The 16,963-nt window shown below is 45.8% G+C and overlaps 1 protein-coding gene across 1 annotated transcript in view; it reads right to left on the bottom strand.

The window, feature by feature from the left end:
• Positions 1 to 16,963, bottom strand: part of atrn (attractin) — a 102,600-nt gene that overhangs the window by 11,569 nt on the left and 74,068 nt on the right. Inside the window, exon 27 of the mRNA XM_062397579.1 lies at positions 5,211 to 5,318. Within this exon, the coding sequence (XP_062253563.1) occupies positions 5,211 to 5,318 (108 nt within the window). The remainder of the gene's footprint in view (positions 1 to 5,210; positions 5,319 to 16,963) is intronic.

Below are 16,963 nucleotides of genomic sequence, written 5' to 3'. Positions count from 1 at the left end.
TGAAATTCAATTATCCTTCTCTTTAAGCTCTCTTGCTGTTTTTGTAGAAGATGTTTCGCAAAGGCAGAGTCTTGTTTTTTTTTCCGGGGGCTTCTTCAGAGGCTGCGAGTTAAATTAAGTCCCTCAGCAAATGTTTGCCCCCCCCCCCTTCCCATCGACTCCACTCCCCGAAGACCAACCTCCTCCAGAGAGTTATCTAGAGCGGCCAGGCAGAGCAGCCAAAGGTTTTGTTAAATTACCTCCAATAATTAGCTCAGCACGAAGGATCACTGCTGAGCCCCCCCTCCCCAACACACCCACACACACACACACACACTGCAACTGCATGCAGCTCCACTTTCATCCACTGCATTCATCTGTGCTTCAGCAGCCGCCGCGGATGAGTTCCCCCCCGAGGGAGACCAGTCCAGCTCCCCGGTGCCGTGACTCACCGAGTGAAGCCACTCCCACCGAGCCGTCTCCGAGGAGGTATCATTCAGCCGGACTTCTGTTTGCCAAAGAATCGGTTTGGTCGGAGCTTCCATTATAAACAGCCGTACTGTTACTAAACTAAACAATGCAGAAGAATGGAGATCAACAGTTTGAGTAAATATTGTTTTAAGTAAATTTGATTTTTTGGTTCTCAACCTGAGACCTGCTGTGAGATAGAGAGCAGCTGCTTTCTAACCTGGAATCTCGATGAGTGAACTGAGGCTTCAGCGTTTCCTACAATTTGGTAAAGACGTCTGCAGTAATAATAAAAAACACAAAAGTACAAAGTGCAGCTCGACCAAAGAACAAAATACAGAAGGGAGCACATGAACATAGTGGTGGATGGGTCCAGGCAGTGGAACTCTCTGGCTTGTGTTCGATATCTGGTCTCGATAGTGAAACGTGGGCGTGCATTCGATTTAGTTTTTTTTTACCTCTCAGAACTGTCTGAAAAACTGGCAACTAAATTTTTGTTTGTTCCCTTGAAAGCCCGGTTCCACTGCCAAAAATCACAATTGGGAGCCTCCCAAAAAAAACTAAATGTTTTAGCTTCTTTCTAAAACATGTGAGACGCTTAATGTCTGATTACTACAAAACAAAACTTGTGTGTTTAGCGCTGCTTCAACCTTCCTCCACTTTCTGACCTGTTCTCTAAACGATCATTATTATTCATGAGCGCTGACTCACCGGTGGCCACCTGCAACAACTTTGAAGGTTTCAGGCTGAAAAACTATTTTGCTTTACTCTCCTGAAACTTCCGGGCTCTTCTCTTTCCAGCAGAAGCCACAGAAACACATAATAGAAAAAGGCCGGTCTTCGTTTGAAAGATGTTTCAAGTTACTTCAGGCAATTTGCTTCCACATATGAGTACAACTTTACCCAGAAAGCATTGCTTCATGCCTCCTCTGGCTCGTGAGCATCTCAGCAGAGCAGGGAGTCGTCCTGTGGGTTTAGTAATTCATGAAGCACAGATTCTGCCGTGCACCTATCTGTGAGAAATGATCATAATTGAGCCCCCCTCTGGTATTCTGAACTTTGCCATCACTCTCCTTTCTGTCTGCACCATTTGCAAACACAGAATTTTAAGGTTATCAAACGCACACAATTGGTTTAAAAATCTGCCGAATGCCTTTTTATCTTTTTTTTGCAAAACACGGCGGCGGGAGGAGAGATAATGTTGAACCACAACCATGTGAGATAGACCACAACTGTTGCCCTTCATTTTTTTACATCACATTGTCCCACTTTCCTCCGCGTCGCACAGACTCTATAAATAAAAGCCGAGCGTTGGACGTCACAGAGGTAATCATCTGCCCGTGAGCTGGGGCCGCCGGCTCCATCGGGGAGAAGCCGAGGGGAGATATCCCACCGGCGGAGCAGCTTTGGACATCCCACCGAGGCAATAAACAACTTTAATGATCTGCAGCTCGCTGTGCAGCGCCTGCCCCCCCCCCCCCACACACACACACTCCCACCGCGGGTCCTAATACACTACTGTAGCGCCCTGATAAACCAGCAAGGAAACAAGGGGAGGAACCTCCTCGGAGTCGCTCAATCTGAGCCGGGAGGAGATAGGATAGAGTGCGCTCGCCGTCTGGGGTGGTGCAGGCGCAGGAGGCTGAGGAGGAGGATCTAAATTGGATCTCTGCTCCTGGGCTGCTCCTGCCCCGACACGGAGAAGAGGAGAGCAGGGTGGGAAGAATGGAGGTAAAGAAGAATAGAGGTGGGAGTTGAGAAGGTAGAGCAGGGATGGAGGAGGAGGAGGAGGTGGGCGCTTGATTTCCACAGCGAGCAGCATCTTTTCTTTCTACACAACAGCAGCACACGGTGTACACACAAGACAACACAAACAGGCAGACGTAGAACACACACACACACACAAACACACACACACCAAGCAGCAGATAAGGGCGACAGAAAACCCCAGACAGCTGATAGGATCAGTAAAGGGCTAATGAATTAGAAAGGGAACGCCACAGTGAAGTGGGGATGTCGAGAGGAGCCGGGAGAGAAGAGGAGACACAAGAAGAGCCAGAGAAAAGAAAATAGATTCTGAGACAGACAAAAAGAAAAGGGTTGATAAACACCACAAAGAGGAGGACACAACTAAAAAAGACAAATCATGAAGACACAACAGAGAGAGGAAACAACATAACCCGGAAAGGGGGGGGGGGGGGGGGAATAGAAGAGAAGAGTGATAATAACAAGCACCGCAAAGGAAGGAGGAGAAAATAACTGAAGCTGAGAGAAGAGAATAAAAACAGAAAAATGAGGAACACATGAAATGAGAATGAAAAGGAAAGAGAGAAGGGAAGAGGGGAGACAAGGAAAGGTGACAAGAGGACACATCCGAGAAGAAACAGGATGATAAACATCAAGGAGAGAGGAAAGCAGATAAACCCGAAAAAGGAAAAGAGAGGCTAACAGAAAAGCAGAACCATGAGGGACATGAGAGGACGATAAATTGCAAGGAACATAAAAGCAGATAGAAAAACTGGGCACCTGGGAGGAGATTAAAAGAGTGAAAAACAAGACGGGAGAGAGGAGAGGACGGAGGGAAAGGTGGAGAAAAAGGAGAGGACATATATGGACGACTCACAACGAGGACGATATGTAAAGAGACAAAAGAAGAAGAAGATGAAAACCAACACAAGACAACAGAGGAAGAAAGATACTCCTGAGAAAGAACGAGAAGAAAAACTGGAAGAACAGATGAAAAGAGAAAATGACAAAAATGATGAATTGCTTGAGTGAGAAGAACTTTAAATTTTAAACTGAGTGAACGGGGAAGGAGCAGAAGATGAGAAGAAAGGAGGAGAACTGAGCAGAGAGGAGTGAAGCAGGGATCTGATTCGCTACCAATGCTCCCAAAGGGGCCCGGGACCATTACTGGGTGAAACCTTGGGCCGGGAGCCGGGCCCCTGGAGATGCATGGCCCCTGTCAGAGCGCCGGGGGCCCCCGAGCCTCCCTGCAGACACAGACCCGTGGCTCCTGCACCACATCTGCATTCAGAGGTCATTCATCACAAAGCGCAGTCACAGGTACGAGCTGAATACCCAACTGCAATTTCTATAACCCCGGCACAATCCTAACTTTTTAAAATGTTCTCCACCTCCGAGCTTCAATATCTGCATTTAAATCTGCTCCGGTCAAACCTTCCACTGCTCTGCCGCCGCCGCCTCAGACTCGACTCTGTAATAAAGTCTCCTCCAGCTCGAAACTTAGCGTTTTAATTCACCGAGCGCGGAGAACTTCAGATTCAATCCCAACTTTTTAAACGGATTTGGTGATGATGATGATTTGTATTTAAACCTCTACCTCCAGCAGCACAAACACAACTCCTGCCGCGGCGGAGACGGAGCGATCACTCCAGACCTAAGAGGCGCCGCAGAGATATTGTATTTCAGCCATTGGAAGTCAGCAAAATAAAATAAAAGGAAAGTAATGACAGTCAATTTCTTTATCTGGAAACCAAACAGCAGTAACAGAAATCTGAGGGTTATGGCGAAATGTGAAGTCAAAAAACTGCTTCTCTGGATATTTGACTTTGATTTCCTTCCTCACAAATGGTGATTATGTCATTTTTCAGTTTGATTTAACAAGAATATCAGATTATGTTTGTTTCATCCTGATCCGCACCACAATGTTGTGTATTCCTTCCTGACCCATAATGCATCTCTCCACCAATTTGTAGTTATTCAATCATTAGTTTTTTTCAAATCTTGTGAATCCCAATTGCCCCCTGGTGGTTGGCTGCAGTGTAGCTCATAAGCCCCGCCCCCTGCATGCTAGTGGATAGGACATGGATCAAAATAAAAAAAAAAACATTAAAAATAAGTTCTCTTAAAGATGGTTTCTGTCATGTGATGTAGCTGTAATCACTCTGATTATTATTCTAAGTGTTCACGTTCATGTCCTTAGACACAAATCTCATCTTCTCTGAGAACTTGGCCATGAGCTTGATATCTGGTCAAATTAAATGTGTTATTCTGAACGTGGAGTTGTGGAGTTGTGTTGTGGGAGACACACAAACCCTCTTTTTGGCTCGTCCATGCATGTCTTTGAGACACGACTGTATTTCCACCCGGACAGAACTCGTTACCTTCAGTGCCTCTGCCAGTGTTTCCGACACACAGATGGTCTGATGCTCCAACACAAGAGTATTTGTGCGATGAACCTTGATTCCACTGGCGTCACCTAATGTTCTTTGTTTTCCTGCCACCGCACAAACATTTCCTGCAAGTGGGCGTTTTATATTTTTTTCCAAACGTCTCCAGTGTTGGAACGAATCCCTCGGCTGATTTGCCAGTAAAGTCTTAATCTGCATTTCTTTAACTCCAGGGTTGAGTGAATTCATTCCCAGTTGAGTTCACTGCCTGCCCACAGTAACCAGCATAAAGTGTTAATAATGGTTACTCATCATCGGCCCACTTTCATCGGCCTTCAGTGCCCTGACCCTCATTGTGTGTAGTACACCTACACTACAGGTTCAGACTCCTCTCCCCTCACTGAGCTGACTCCACAGGCAGCTGCTAACTGATGGAATCTACTTACAGAGATTCTAAATGGACGTGAAACAGATGCAGTCACAGTCGGTGGTACACGGAGGAGATCCGGCCTGAGGGACGGCGAGCGACACCGTCGGTGACAGATGAAGCCTCGCCGCTCTGGGGCCGACTCGCACAGACAAGAGGTGGATGACCCGGGGGGGGGGGGGGCCGGGGATGATTGAGCTCACCTTCACATTTCCTCCTATCAGGTCGGGCGGCTCCTCGTCCGTCTCCAAGGCCACGTTGATGGTGGCGAAGGGCCGGCTCGCCATCTGCTGCATCTCTCTCAGCAGTTGCTAGTAAGGAAGAGGAGGAAGAGGAGGAGGAGGAAGAGGAGGAGGAGGAGAGCGAAGGTCATTGACAGATAAACAGAGTTTATACAAATCAACCGCCTCAGTGTGACGCAGGCGTGTTTCATCTTTTAGTGACTTTGTGGAAATGAATAACGAGGTGTTTGAAATCAATGAGGTGCGAGTCGTTATTGAGTTGGTAAAGTTGAGAATCATCAACACACAGAAAATAAACCAATAAATAATCTGTGTATCGACTCAGGTTGTGAAGACGACACAGAGGGATTATTAAGTTTGAGATGATAAGACTGTTTTCAAGCTGAGGATTATTTATGAACACAATTATTCACACTCGATTGGAAGGAGACGTACGACTTGTCGGTGTTTATTTCTTCTGGTTTGTTATTTATATATTTTTTCTTTTTGTAAAAGTTCTGCAAATTAAAAAAGGTTCAAAGTCGGAGGTGAAGGGATGAAACACATCTGAAGTAAAATGGTGCATTTACACTGATACACAATAATAACAATATGAATTTGAATCACTGGGTTCAACTAAACCTAACTATACATTTGTAAATAATATATAATAACTTTATAAACTGTAAATTATGCGTGTTTACAGTTGTGTGTTACTGATCAATGTATTTTATGTTGTGTTTGTATAATTATGTATTTAAGATATTTCTAGTTGTCAAATAAATATTTATTTTCCCATAAAACGCAGTATAATGGAACAAATCAAGTACAGAACAGGTATTGTCAGAGTGTATTTAGTGTGTTTGCAGCAGTGCAAGGTGGAAGCACAATCCCATTGTGGTCTGATTTATAACATGGACCTTGGCCAGAGGAAGAGGAGGAGGGAGGTGATTATGAGGAGAGCGAGGAAGGAGGGAGGAGGGAGGCGGAGGAGAGGAGATGATGATGATGATGATGATGGGAGGAGAAGAGGAAACTCAGGGACCAGAGTAACGAGGCGATGTGCCTGTGTCTGCGTCTTTGTGTCTCACAGAAAGCAAAGTGCTATGAATAGAGGAACAAGTGGCGTCGACTGCCGAGACAGGAAGCAAGAAAACCTGCACCTGTGTCGAGCACGCAGCAGACACACACAAACACACAAACCCACAAACACAACGGGGGAAAAAGGAACGAAAAAATAAGGACTTCAGTTGGAATTCATCCCCCGATGCTTCAAAGTCAAACAGCGACGACTTGTGAGGTCGTGTGTGAACCGACAATCAAAGGATATTTGACCCTGTCCCTCGGCCTTGGTCTCATTACACCGGGGGACAGAAGATCAAAGCCGAATCCACACGAGGACGTTTGTGTGTCAGCGCCATGTGTGCACGTCGGGGTCAGGACTCCAGGCCTCAGAGTCAACTCGGCAATTAAAGTACTGAGCTTCCTTTCCCCCCCACCAGGATGTCAATTGTGGTAATTGACATGTTAGCGCTCTGTCCTGGAGATCTGATGCTCTATAAATCACATCCTCACACAGGGAAACGGAAACAGCCTCGATGGAGACGTTTCTTTTTCCCCTCTATAGTCAAAAAGCCTGACTAGAAAGAAAGTATTGTCCCGGATTCTCTTTGGGGGAAAACAGGTTTTATAATTCATATTTCATATTTGTTTAACCGGTGCAAAAATGAGAAATAGTCTGACGCACAAGCCACTTATCAAACAATAAGGTTTTCATTACTACACTCCAGAAAAGAACAAATACAACGTGGGAGTGATTTTATTTCCAGTTAACTCACTGTTTACTCACAGAACTCATATTTGGTGATTACAGCTTCCAAAACACATTAATATGATATTTAAACTTTATTTTTACAATCCTATTATCCCTGGTTGGTATTAATTCTTTTAATTTAATGATTTTTGTGATGGCCTTGTCAGCACAATATGAAATGGGATTTGAATCTCCCTTCTCATTCTTTACATTCATTATTTCACTTCCCAGTTTGACCAGAACTCTTGCGGCGATGCTTTCTTTCCAAAAGTCAAATCACTGAACTCATATTTAGGCAAAGGAGAGATCATTAGCAAATGTGCAATTTTAATAAAACATAAAAAGCGGGAGTGATAACAGAGAATAATAAAACTACTTAGGAGGAGATACAGTAGCAGAGAGAGAGTTTATAACAGGATCTCACATCAGACAGAGAGACTCTATAAACCAATTCTGTCACGACGAGCTACACCACAGGCAGCCGCCGTAAATATAAAGTGCGAATCATAATAGAACAATAACACCCATTAAGTATGAATGAATCCAAACACGACGGCGGAGAGTTGCCTCATTAGCACGTACACAAATAGAACCAGAGGCAGCCGACGTGCCCGGCCTGACGCCTCGGATTCCCTCAGTCAGGCAGAAACAAATGAAAACCCAAATGAGCGAATCATTGAGCCGACTCCCGATCTGACGTGAGGAGACGTCCCGCCGAGTGGAGCGTGAGCGAGCCGACACAACAACACAACACAACACAACACAAGTCCTCAGTTTGATTAGTGTTTGATTGAAACATCATTATATTAACAGGAACTCCTGTTAGGCAACAATCAGATCTGGAACTTTCTGCCAGACAAAACAGAATCAATACTCCACACACACACACACACAAACACACACACACACACACACACAAACACACACACAGTCTCTCTCTCACACAACGCCGTGTTCCACTCCGAGGAAAGCAATGAAGTTAGACTCTTAATTAACTTGAAGAATCTTAGCGTCGGTGTGTCAGTCACAGTGAAGCAGCCGATGGAGCGAGGCAGAGGGAGAGAGAGAGAGAATCTGCATTCAGGCGACGGCCTCTTGCATAAGCGCAGATGGAGGGGGGGGGGGATCTGAACGTGGCAGTAAACAAACTTTATAGATTCAGTGCAACTCCCTCAGCCTCTCTCTCTGCTAACAGCCCGCACTCCTGTCAACGTACAGATAACCTTTGTTTTATAAAAAAAGGCCTAAACTCCGGTGCTGCTCAAGAGTCGTGTTTACTAAAACATGCTTCTGCTGAACGACCGGGGAATCGTCCACCGTCAATAAGTTGTGCTGCAAAACCAGAGGCTGCTCGAGTGGAGAAGTTTCTGCAAGAACGGGATCAATAGAGCTTCAACAAGAATATTTAAAACCCACGAACAAAACCTAGGAACCTGTTTAACTGTCAGACGTTTGATTGTAAACACACTTCAGTGGGATGTGAATGCAAATCTTTCATTTACTGCAAATATGAGTTCACAGATTCATCTTCTGAAAGATTCAGAATCTTCTTCTAATCCCACAAGTCGACGCTTGAAGCAGCAAGACAAAAAAGGCAAACACACAACTGAGCTAATGAAAAACACAAAGTCTTTGGTGAACAGATATTTACACATCCAGCTGCAACAAAGCAACATTAGCATTTAAGTCTTTTGCTGTTTATTAGTTCAACATTCACAGTAATTGCTTTTCTTTTGCTTTTTTAAATATAATTTGTTTACAATGTTCTAACACCAGTGTCATCATTTCATATTGTAGGAATTGGACTTTTTACTTTCCACTAAACACCCGAGACTCATTTACATTGATCATATAATTTGATTTATCTGGATATAGAATACTGACTCACTGTCGACTTAAGGGACTGAACTGATCCAAAGTCAGTTTGAGAATTCACACGAGAGTCACCGACACTTTCCAATGAGCTGAAGCTATAAAACCAACATTACTGGGTTGATTTCTTCCTCCATCGAGCTGGTGCTGCCGCTTCCTTTGTCCCGTGAGCTGTTTGCAAACTGCCGCCATTACCGTTTCAAGCAAATAACATTTTCACAACCTGTATCCAATTTGCATCATCGCAAATGGACATAATAGAGTTTAATGTGGAAGAATCTCCTTAGTAGGACGAGGGAGTCGGACAATAAGAGCCCGACAGGGGACGAGAGGTAGTCAGACTGTCAGGTGTGTTGTAAACAACCACGTCTGTGTGTTCCCACAATGAAGAGCCAAGGACCGGGATTGAAATGTTATTGTTATCGAAAGGAACACAGAACAAAAACAGCAGAAACAAAAGATTCTGGATTTGGCTTTGATTCTAAAATCACTTCCTGTCTTCAAACTACAAGTTCTTTTCAAGAGAAATACGCTGGGCCAAAACACCTGGACGCACAATATAGAAGAGTGCAAGTCGCCTGCTTCTGAGACTGGCACGTAGTTTGTAGTGTTTTTGTAAATATGGCACAAGTGCATATATATAAATAGACACATGTGCCTTTACACACATGCATGCTGGGAGGTTGGATGTAGCAGCACATGAGCACCCATCAATAATTGTGTGTGTATATTTACGAGTGTAAATATAGTCTTTCAAACACAAACACACACACACACACACACACACACAGAGAATGGAATTAATTACGTACGCAAAACAGCGGAGCAGCACATGAGCAATTGTGCCTGCAGGTGTAGTTTCTATTAAACGCACAATATGTCAAGATGAAAATACATAAACGATCACGTGACAAGCGCACTTTAATTAGATTCACTGATCATCAGAAATCCAATTGCACACGATCCATGTGATTGATGTCAGTCACAACACATTCTCCTGGCTTCAGCTTCATACATCTGAAACCTTCACTGTTTAAACCTCAGTGAATTGATGTGTTGCCACCTGAGACGCATGTTCGGCCATGAGGGGGCGTTAGTCCAATATTCACTCTGCTTTAGCCTTGTCTCATGTCTTCAGAGGGATATGTCCTCTCATGGGCGCTAAAGGCTCCCCTGCTTCCTGTGTGTGCACCTCGAGGACACAGCAGAGAAAGACACAATGAACCACATTCTAATGCTGAACACAAACTAAACTCTTCTTGCTGAACGAAACAGCGGCTTGCTGCTACTGGAGAAAACACAGATGAGTCGAGCTACCGCCAGAAAACCAATCGTCATTCGCTTCCTCCCTTGTTTGCAGAGTTGTGTGTTTGTTTGTGTGTGTGTGTGTGTGTTTGTGTGTTGGCTACGCTGATTAAAGCAGGTTGAGCAAAAAGAAGAGTCCAAAAAAATCATTTGATGTGGTCAAAGAATAGAGTTGTGGATTCATGAAGGCACAGGATCGTCTTTGAGCATTCTCAAAGTGAGCAGTGAGAGAGGGAGGGAGGGAGTGCGTCAGCAGAGCGGGGGGGGGGGGAGAGGGAGGAGAGAAACTGAAAGGAAGGGAAATGAGACAGAAGAGAAATAAGGGAGAACGTCGGAGAGGGACGAGTGATGGAAAACACAGAAAAGAAACGGGAGCAGGGAGAGAGACAGAGGGAGAGAGAGAGAGAGAGAGAGAGAGAGAGAGAGAGAGAGAGACTGACAAAGGCATTCAAAGGGTTCGCCCCTGGGAAGAGAGAGGATGGAGAGTTGGATCGCCTTTGCATGGACAACATACACACAGATGTGCACACAGGCAGATAAAACCAACACACACACACAAACACCCTGGGCGCAGTTACCAGTGGACGAACACACACACACACGCACACACAATGTCCACACGCAGCTCTACATCAAACCATTTACTTATTGATGCGTCTGTTTAAAAATGCCGGCGCCGGGAGAGCTCTCAATCATCCTTCAGCATCACTGGAGGAAAACTGTGGGGGGGGGGGGAGCGAGGGAGGAAAGTGCAGAGACAGAGGAGAGAGAGAATCTTTGTCTGTGAAACCACATTAGCTGCTCGCTGCTTCTCCTGCGCTTCATCTCTCCATCGCTCCGGCGGTGAGGTGGGGGGGGACGCAAGCTGTGAATACTGACAAGGGAGAAAGCTTTGATCCTCACCTCTCCCTCTCTCTACGTCTTTTTTGTCTCTCTACCTCCATCAACCCCCCCACCCCTTAACTCTTCCTCTCTGCCGGCCTCCTGCGGTCTGCGCCAGGCACCTCTCCGTCCAGCCCACCCTCCATCCCGATCTGCCCCCCCCCCCCCCCCCCCGTACGCCCTGCTCCCCCCCGCCGCCTCGTCCACGGCTCCCATCAACACTCCATCAAAGAGGAGCAAGCCAGAAGAAACAATAAAGTGAAGGAGACCAGAAAACAAGGAGATGGAAAGAAAAAAAAATATGAAAAAAGAGAATTGAAGTGAGGGAACCAATAGAGAACGTGAAGTCGTTATTGAGAGGATTCACTGAAAGACCAGTGAACCAATCAAACCACTCAAATAAGACACGATACATCCTGGGACTACAGGAAAACGCCTGTTTGACATTATTCTTCATCACATGACAGCAACGTTTTCCATCATGTGTTTGAGGCACTCCATTCTTCATCATGGCTTGAAACAGGAGACTGACTCACACCAGGCAGGACTGAAAGAGGAGCCGCTGAGTAAAAGCTTATTTGGACCTGGTGTTGGAATGAAAAGGTCTGAAATGAAACCCTGTAGAACTATGTTTCACCACAGACTGTTTCCCCACGACAGCTTGAAAACACCACACACCTCCACCCAGCACTGGTGTGGGAATCAGGTCAGACAGCACAGAGAGAGAGAGAGAGAGAGAGAGAGAGAGAAAAAGAGAAAGAGAAAGAGAGAGAGAGAGAGAGAGTCTCTCTGAAACATCTGCAGACACATCTACACTCTCGAGGTTAAAGGTATGTTATCATTTTAAAATCAGGATATGATATTTCGGTTATGAACATACGCCTCCAGCTCAGTGTGACTCTGTCCTCTGTTTTTTACTGAAGTCAGGACCCCCTAGTGGCTGGCGGCGGTACAGGTCATAACTCAAATTCTAGTTTGTGTTTTTTTTTAATATTTTATTAAAGTTAAAGCAGCACTATGTAACTGTAGCTTTACCCAATCCATACCTTTACTTGAACTGTTTAGACTTCCTCATATCTTAAAAAGGTTCCAGCTGAATATTGAGAGATAAACTCTGGTTTGTAATAACTTAATAAAGTCTTTTTAAAAAACTGATCCACAGAATCAGCTTCACTAAAATAGCTGAACGGTGAGAGGATGAAAAAAAGATAAATTCACAGTCACTGAAGCATCAAATTCATCTTCACACATTTGCATTGTGTTGCTTTAATATATAAACTGACATCTCTGATTTGAGATGTTTTAAAAAGTAAAAGTTTTATTTTCTACCGGAGCTTTTTTAAGATTAAATGTTAAATGAGATCAAGTTTGAACTGGTGCACACGACATGACACAGCCCAAAGCTCCAAGTGGACCTGGACCCATTAAAGTTAAATTAGTTATAATGGTTATGCAACATTCACAGGTTTAAAGTCTGACATTAAACTTCCATCATCTCCACAGCCCTCAGATAGTATTATAACATGAATCCTCTGCTCTCTGCTGGTTGTGTTACTGACAACACAGGTAAAAGCTCCTCAGGGCACAACACACACCGGCTGTGTAACGCAGCTTCACACAACATCACGACATGTCCCGGTTCATCGCATCACACCACAGCACGCCATCTGACGCCCGCTGTTCACGCACAGACACGTACAGACAGGGGAGGCGGTGGATGTACAGGAGTGGAGACGTGCGTACCAGGGGGCAGAGCGTGGATCCACTGCCCGGCTGGAGGACTGGAAACCAAACACTTACACACACAGTAGGAACATGGTAATGTGACCGGGTGTTTCGGAGCAGTGGTTAGTGTTGCCCTTTTAAAAGATGCTAATTCCTCAGGACAGCGGCAATAAGTACCGTACCAGAAATACAGAGGTTAGAGCGAGAGAGAGAGAGAGGGAGAGAGAGAGGGAGAGAGAGAGAGAGGGAGATGGAGAGAGAGAGAACTCCTTGTGTAACACAAAATGATAAAAGACAAACAGCATCTTCATCTCGTGCTCAAATTAAAAGTACAATACTTCTAAATGCCTACAGAGAACACATCTTCATCAGTGATCTGAAGTCTGATGCACGGGGGGGGGGGGGGGAGTCGGGATCTCACGTTAAAACAAAGATCGAGCGCTGATGGGGGGGGATTCGACAGCTGCCGTTAGAAGACGCACACAAAAGTAAAGCAGGTGAAGACAACCTGGGATGAGATGAAACGGAATGAGAAAATACAGGAGCAGGGGTTTGACAGAGGTTCTAAGCCCGGTGCCATGATGGATGGATGGGTGGGGAGGGGGGGGGGGGTTCTCCCGCAGTGCAGGGAAGTTGGGCCGATAAGCCGGCCTCTACATTGTGAGCAACAACACACTGGCTCCGATCCAGAATCTTATTATACGCACCGTCTCTGTGGAATTAAGATTAGCAGGCTTTAGAAGTCTTTGGGGAAACACACACACACACACACACAGAGACACACACACACAGATAATAAGTGAATGACACCAGAAATCCAACCAACCCACATATACACATTCATTCATCATCGACTCTGCTCATCCTCCAGGGGGCGTGTGGGAGCTGGAGCCAATCCCAGCTGACCATGGGGCGAGAGGGCGGAGCAAACCTTGGACGAGGCTCCATCCACAACGCAGGAGCAAGACACACACAAACATTCACACACCTCAAGACACACACAAACCTTCACACTCCTCAGAGGCTCCAGTTATCTTCACCTGCACGTCTGTGGACTGTGGGAGGAAGCCACAGAGACCCAGGGAGAAGGTGAACGCTCCACTCAGTGAAGACCAGGACTCAGGAGAACCTTCTCTCTTTGAGGTGACACCATCACCGTGCACCATCTCTCCCAGTCGCACCAAAACTCAAATCTATCACAACTTTTCTCTGCCATGTGCACAAGTTACTTTCTTTGGAGTTGACTTGGCTAAAGTGAAAAGCTCAACTCTAGACCCTGCTGCAGTAACCCCCCCCCCCCGATACTTTCCCATTGCATTTTGATGAATCTGCAGCCTGTCAGCTCCGAGGAGACTCCTGTTAGCTTGATTATGCAGAGGATCCCATTAACAAGGTCTCGGCTCTAAGGAGGATGCATGTTTTTTACCGAAGAGACTCGACTTCCCTTTGTTAGTGACCTTCATCGCTGCCCGCTGCGCCCCTCTTCCTCTCGCTCCTCGTCATCGGAGCTCCCCTCTTCCTCCTCTCACTTCAGGATTGATCACCTCAGATGCGGGGCCTTTTGTTCTGTGCCGCGGTGCAGGGAACATTGACCTCAGGAGAGAGGAGGAGATGGAAGGCAGCTCTCATGGAATTTTAAAGCGTTGCTCTGGTTAATTTAACGGCGCTTTTAGGTGGAAACGCAGGACACACACTTTTTCCTTCATCTCTGCTCTCCTCCGCTAGTATGAGTCATAAACCTGCAGCTCAGACAACAGCAGTAACTGATTGATCACTTTGGAGATATGGAAATAATTGTGGGAGTTTTTGTGACCTCGTTTAGACTCTGTTTTTATTGCTTGTAGAGTCTGAACTTCATTAGCGTCGGGTTTCAAGGGAGACTTTAACTATTCGATCATTTTAATGCTACAGCACAAAATTTCATAATATCTGCTCTCCGGGGATCGTTTGAGCTTTTCCTGTGTCTGCATGCCGTTCCCCGAAAACAGCAAAGACTTAGGAGGAAGCAAAATAGAGGATTTAATAAACTGTCGTTCTCAATGTGCAGGAAATGTAATAAAACCTGATCCTGGGATAATTCACTCCTGCATAATGTGATAAACCATTACGTAATAGAGTTTCAAAATGATCGTTACAAGTCGGGGAATGTTATTGTATCGGCTGCATTAGCATGCTTCACTGCTACACCTCTGGAGCGCTCAGAAGAAGGAGCACACTGTGAGACGTCTGAGTCTGCAGCCCACCGACCGGCCGCGGGCCACACAGCAGCAGCAGGACGCAGGCAACACTCTCAGCCTCCCGGCCCAGACGCTGCTGAAGGTGGCTCTGAAGTCTGCCGCCTCGGGGACTGGCAGCGAGCGAGCTGACAGAACAGAATGGCTAAGTGTGAGGAACGGCAGCACTGAGGGAGCGGGCAGGGCCGAGCAGAGTGTGTGCCGGCCTGGGTCACCATGAGTAATTCATCTCCCACCACCACCGGCAGGGAGGAGAGAGAGAGAGAGAGAGAGAGAGAGAGAGAGAGAGAGAGAGAGAGAGAGAGAGAGAGAGAGAGAGAGAGCATGGGAGATGGCGTTGTAGAGAGAGAACCTGTTTCCTCCTCCCCTCTTAATGGCACTCTGCGGAGGGTGAGATAAGGTTGGAAGCTCTCTCTCTCCAAACCCTCCTGGTGTGGGTGCAGCCACAGCTGGACCGCTCGGGGGGGGAGATGGTCCAACAACTGACACAACAGACACACTGGTCTGAAAAGAGTCTGTCAGACGCCACGGCTGAACTGAGCGTTCACATTGTGAAAAAGATGCTTTGATTTCTTTCCTCCAAATAAAAAAAAAGGGTAGGAGGGTAAAACAGAAAGTGATAAATCAACCTTTTTGCATTTTCTCTTTTCATTTCTCTGCGACTATTCATCTGTGAGGAGACAATAGAATATCCCTTACAGTAGAATGGACAATTAAATGAAAGTAAATCCATCAGCAGCAGATTTCTTTAATGTTCCAGGGGCGCCACGTTTCCCCTGGAAGGCCACGTGGCGTTCGGTTGCACAGCCAATCGTTTTAACAATTTCAATTTACATGTATTTTGGTTTCAGGGAGAGGAAAAGTAGAAAGGGAGACAGTTTCTAGATCGTGTTCATGCTCCGGGCCTCCGTCACAAGCAGAAGAAGAGTTTTAACCCATAAGAGATGTTAGCCAAGTTGTTAATTAAGTGCTGAGGTGTGCACAGTCGGTTGATGAATAACAGCTTGTGTCGTACACGTGTAAACAGTAAAGACCACAGGGTTCGAAACACCTGATGGTTCACGTTGAGTTCTGCACTGGGAGCCGAGGCTGATGCTGGTGGTTTTCTTCCAGAAGAGGCTCAGGTAATAAGAAGGCTGAGAAAACCAGTGAAGGCTACGGCATGACCGAAAGGACCCAGTTATCAAACTGGTCTGAATGTCCACGTCAGTGTTTCCAGCTGAAACCAGGACAGCAGCGTACAGGCAAGCAGGGCAGGTTTAGAACCAGCACTCCCACTGGCATCTTATGAACTGGTGCAGCATAATAATCCCAGTACTGTGCACTGTTCACCGAGCTGCAACGTGGGCCACGACCCCAACAGTCCGCCTTCAAGGACACAATTACTCTTAGAGTGGGTAAGTTGAATCCATCAAAGGGCACACAATGGAAACAAGGATTCACCTCCATGTGGAAGAATACATAACTAAGAGTCTTTTCCACGACTTGTCCCCCCCCCGCCCGGGACTACAAGGAGTCCTTTCCCATTCCCATTGAAGTCCAGCATATCGTCAAAACTCAACATGTAGGTAAAACTCATTCGTAGGGAACTTAAGGGTTTGTTAGCTTGAATTCAAAACTTTTTTTCCCCTTTTTAATGGTTCATGTTTTCCCAGTTTATTTTATCTTGCGTCTGGACTGTTTATAAAAACTGAGTCGTTTATTAAAATGTACTTCCTGTTCCAGGGCGGTATTCGACCTCAGCAAAGAGGCTCAAAGATACAGGTCATGCTCGAGAGCCTTCACACAGAGCCTCTAAGTTATTATCATCCATCATCCCTTCTTGACTTGTTGTCATCACATAAATATTTTGTCTAATTGGATATTTGCAGATCGGTGCTCATCATGAGAACCAGATGTGATCG

Source organism: Platichthys flesus, chromosome 10, assembly GCF_949316205.1.
Source record: "Platichthys flesus chromosome 10, fPlaFle2.1, whole genome shotgun sequence".
In the NCBI taxonomy this organism is placed as follows: domain Eukaryota; kingdom Metazoa; phylum Chordata; class Actinopteri; order Pleuronectiformes; family Pleuronectidae; genus Platichthys; species Platichthys flesus.
The sequence above is the reverse complement of the archived record's forward strand: the minus strand, read 5'-3'. Positions and strand labels throughout refer to the sequence as shown.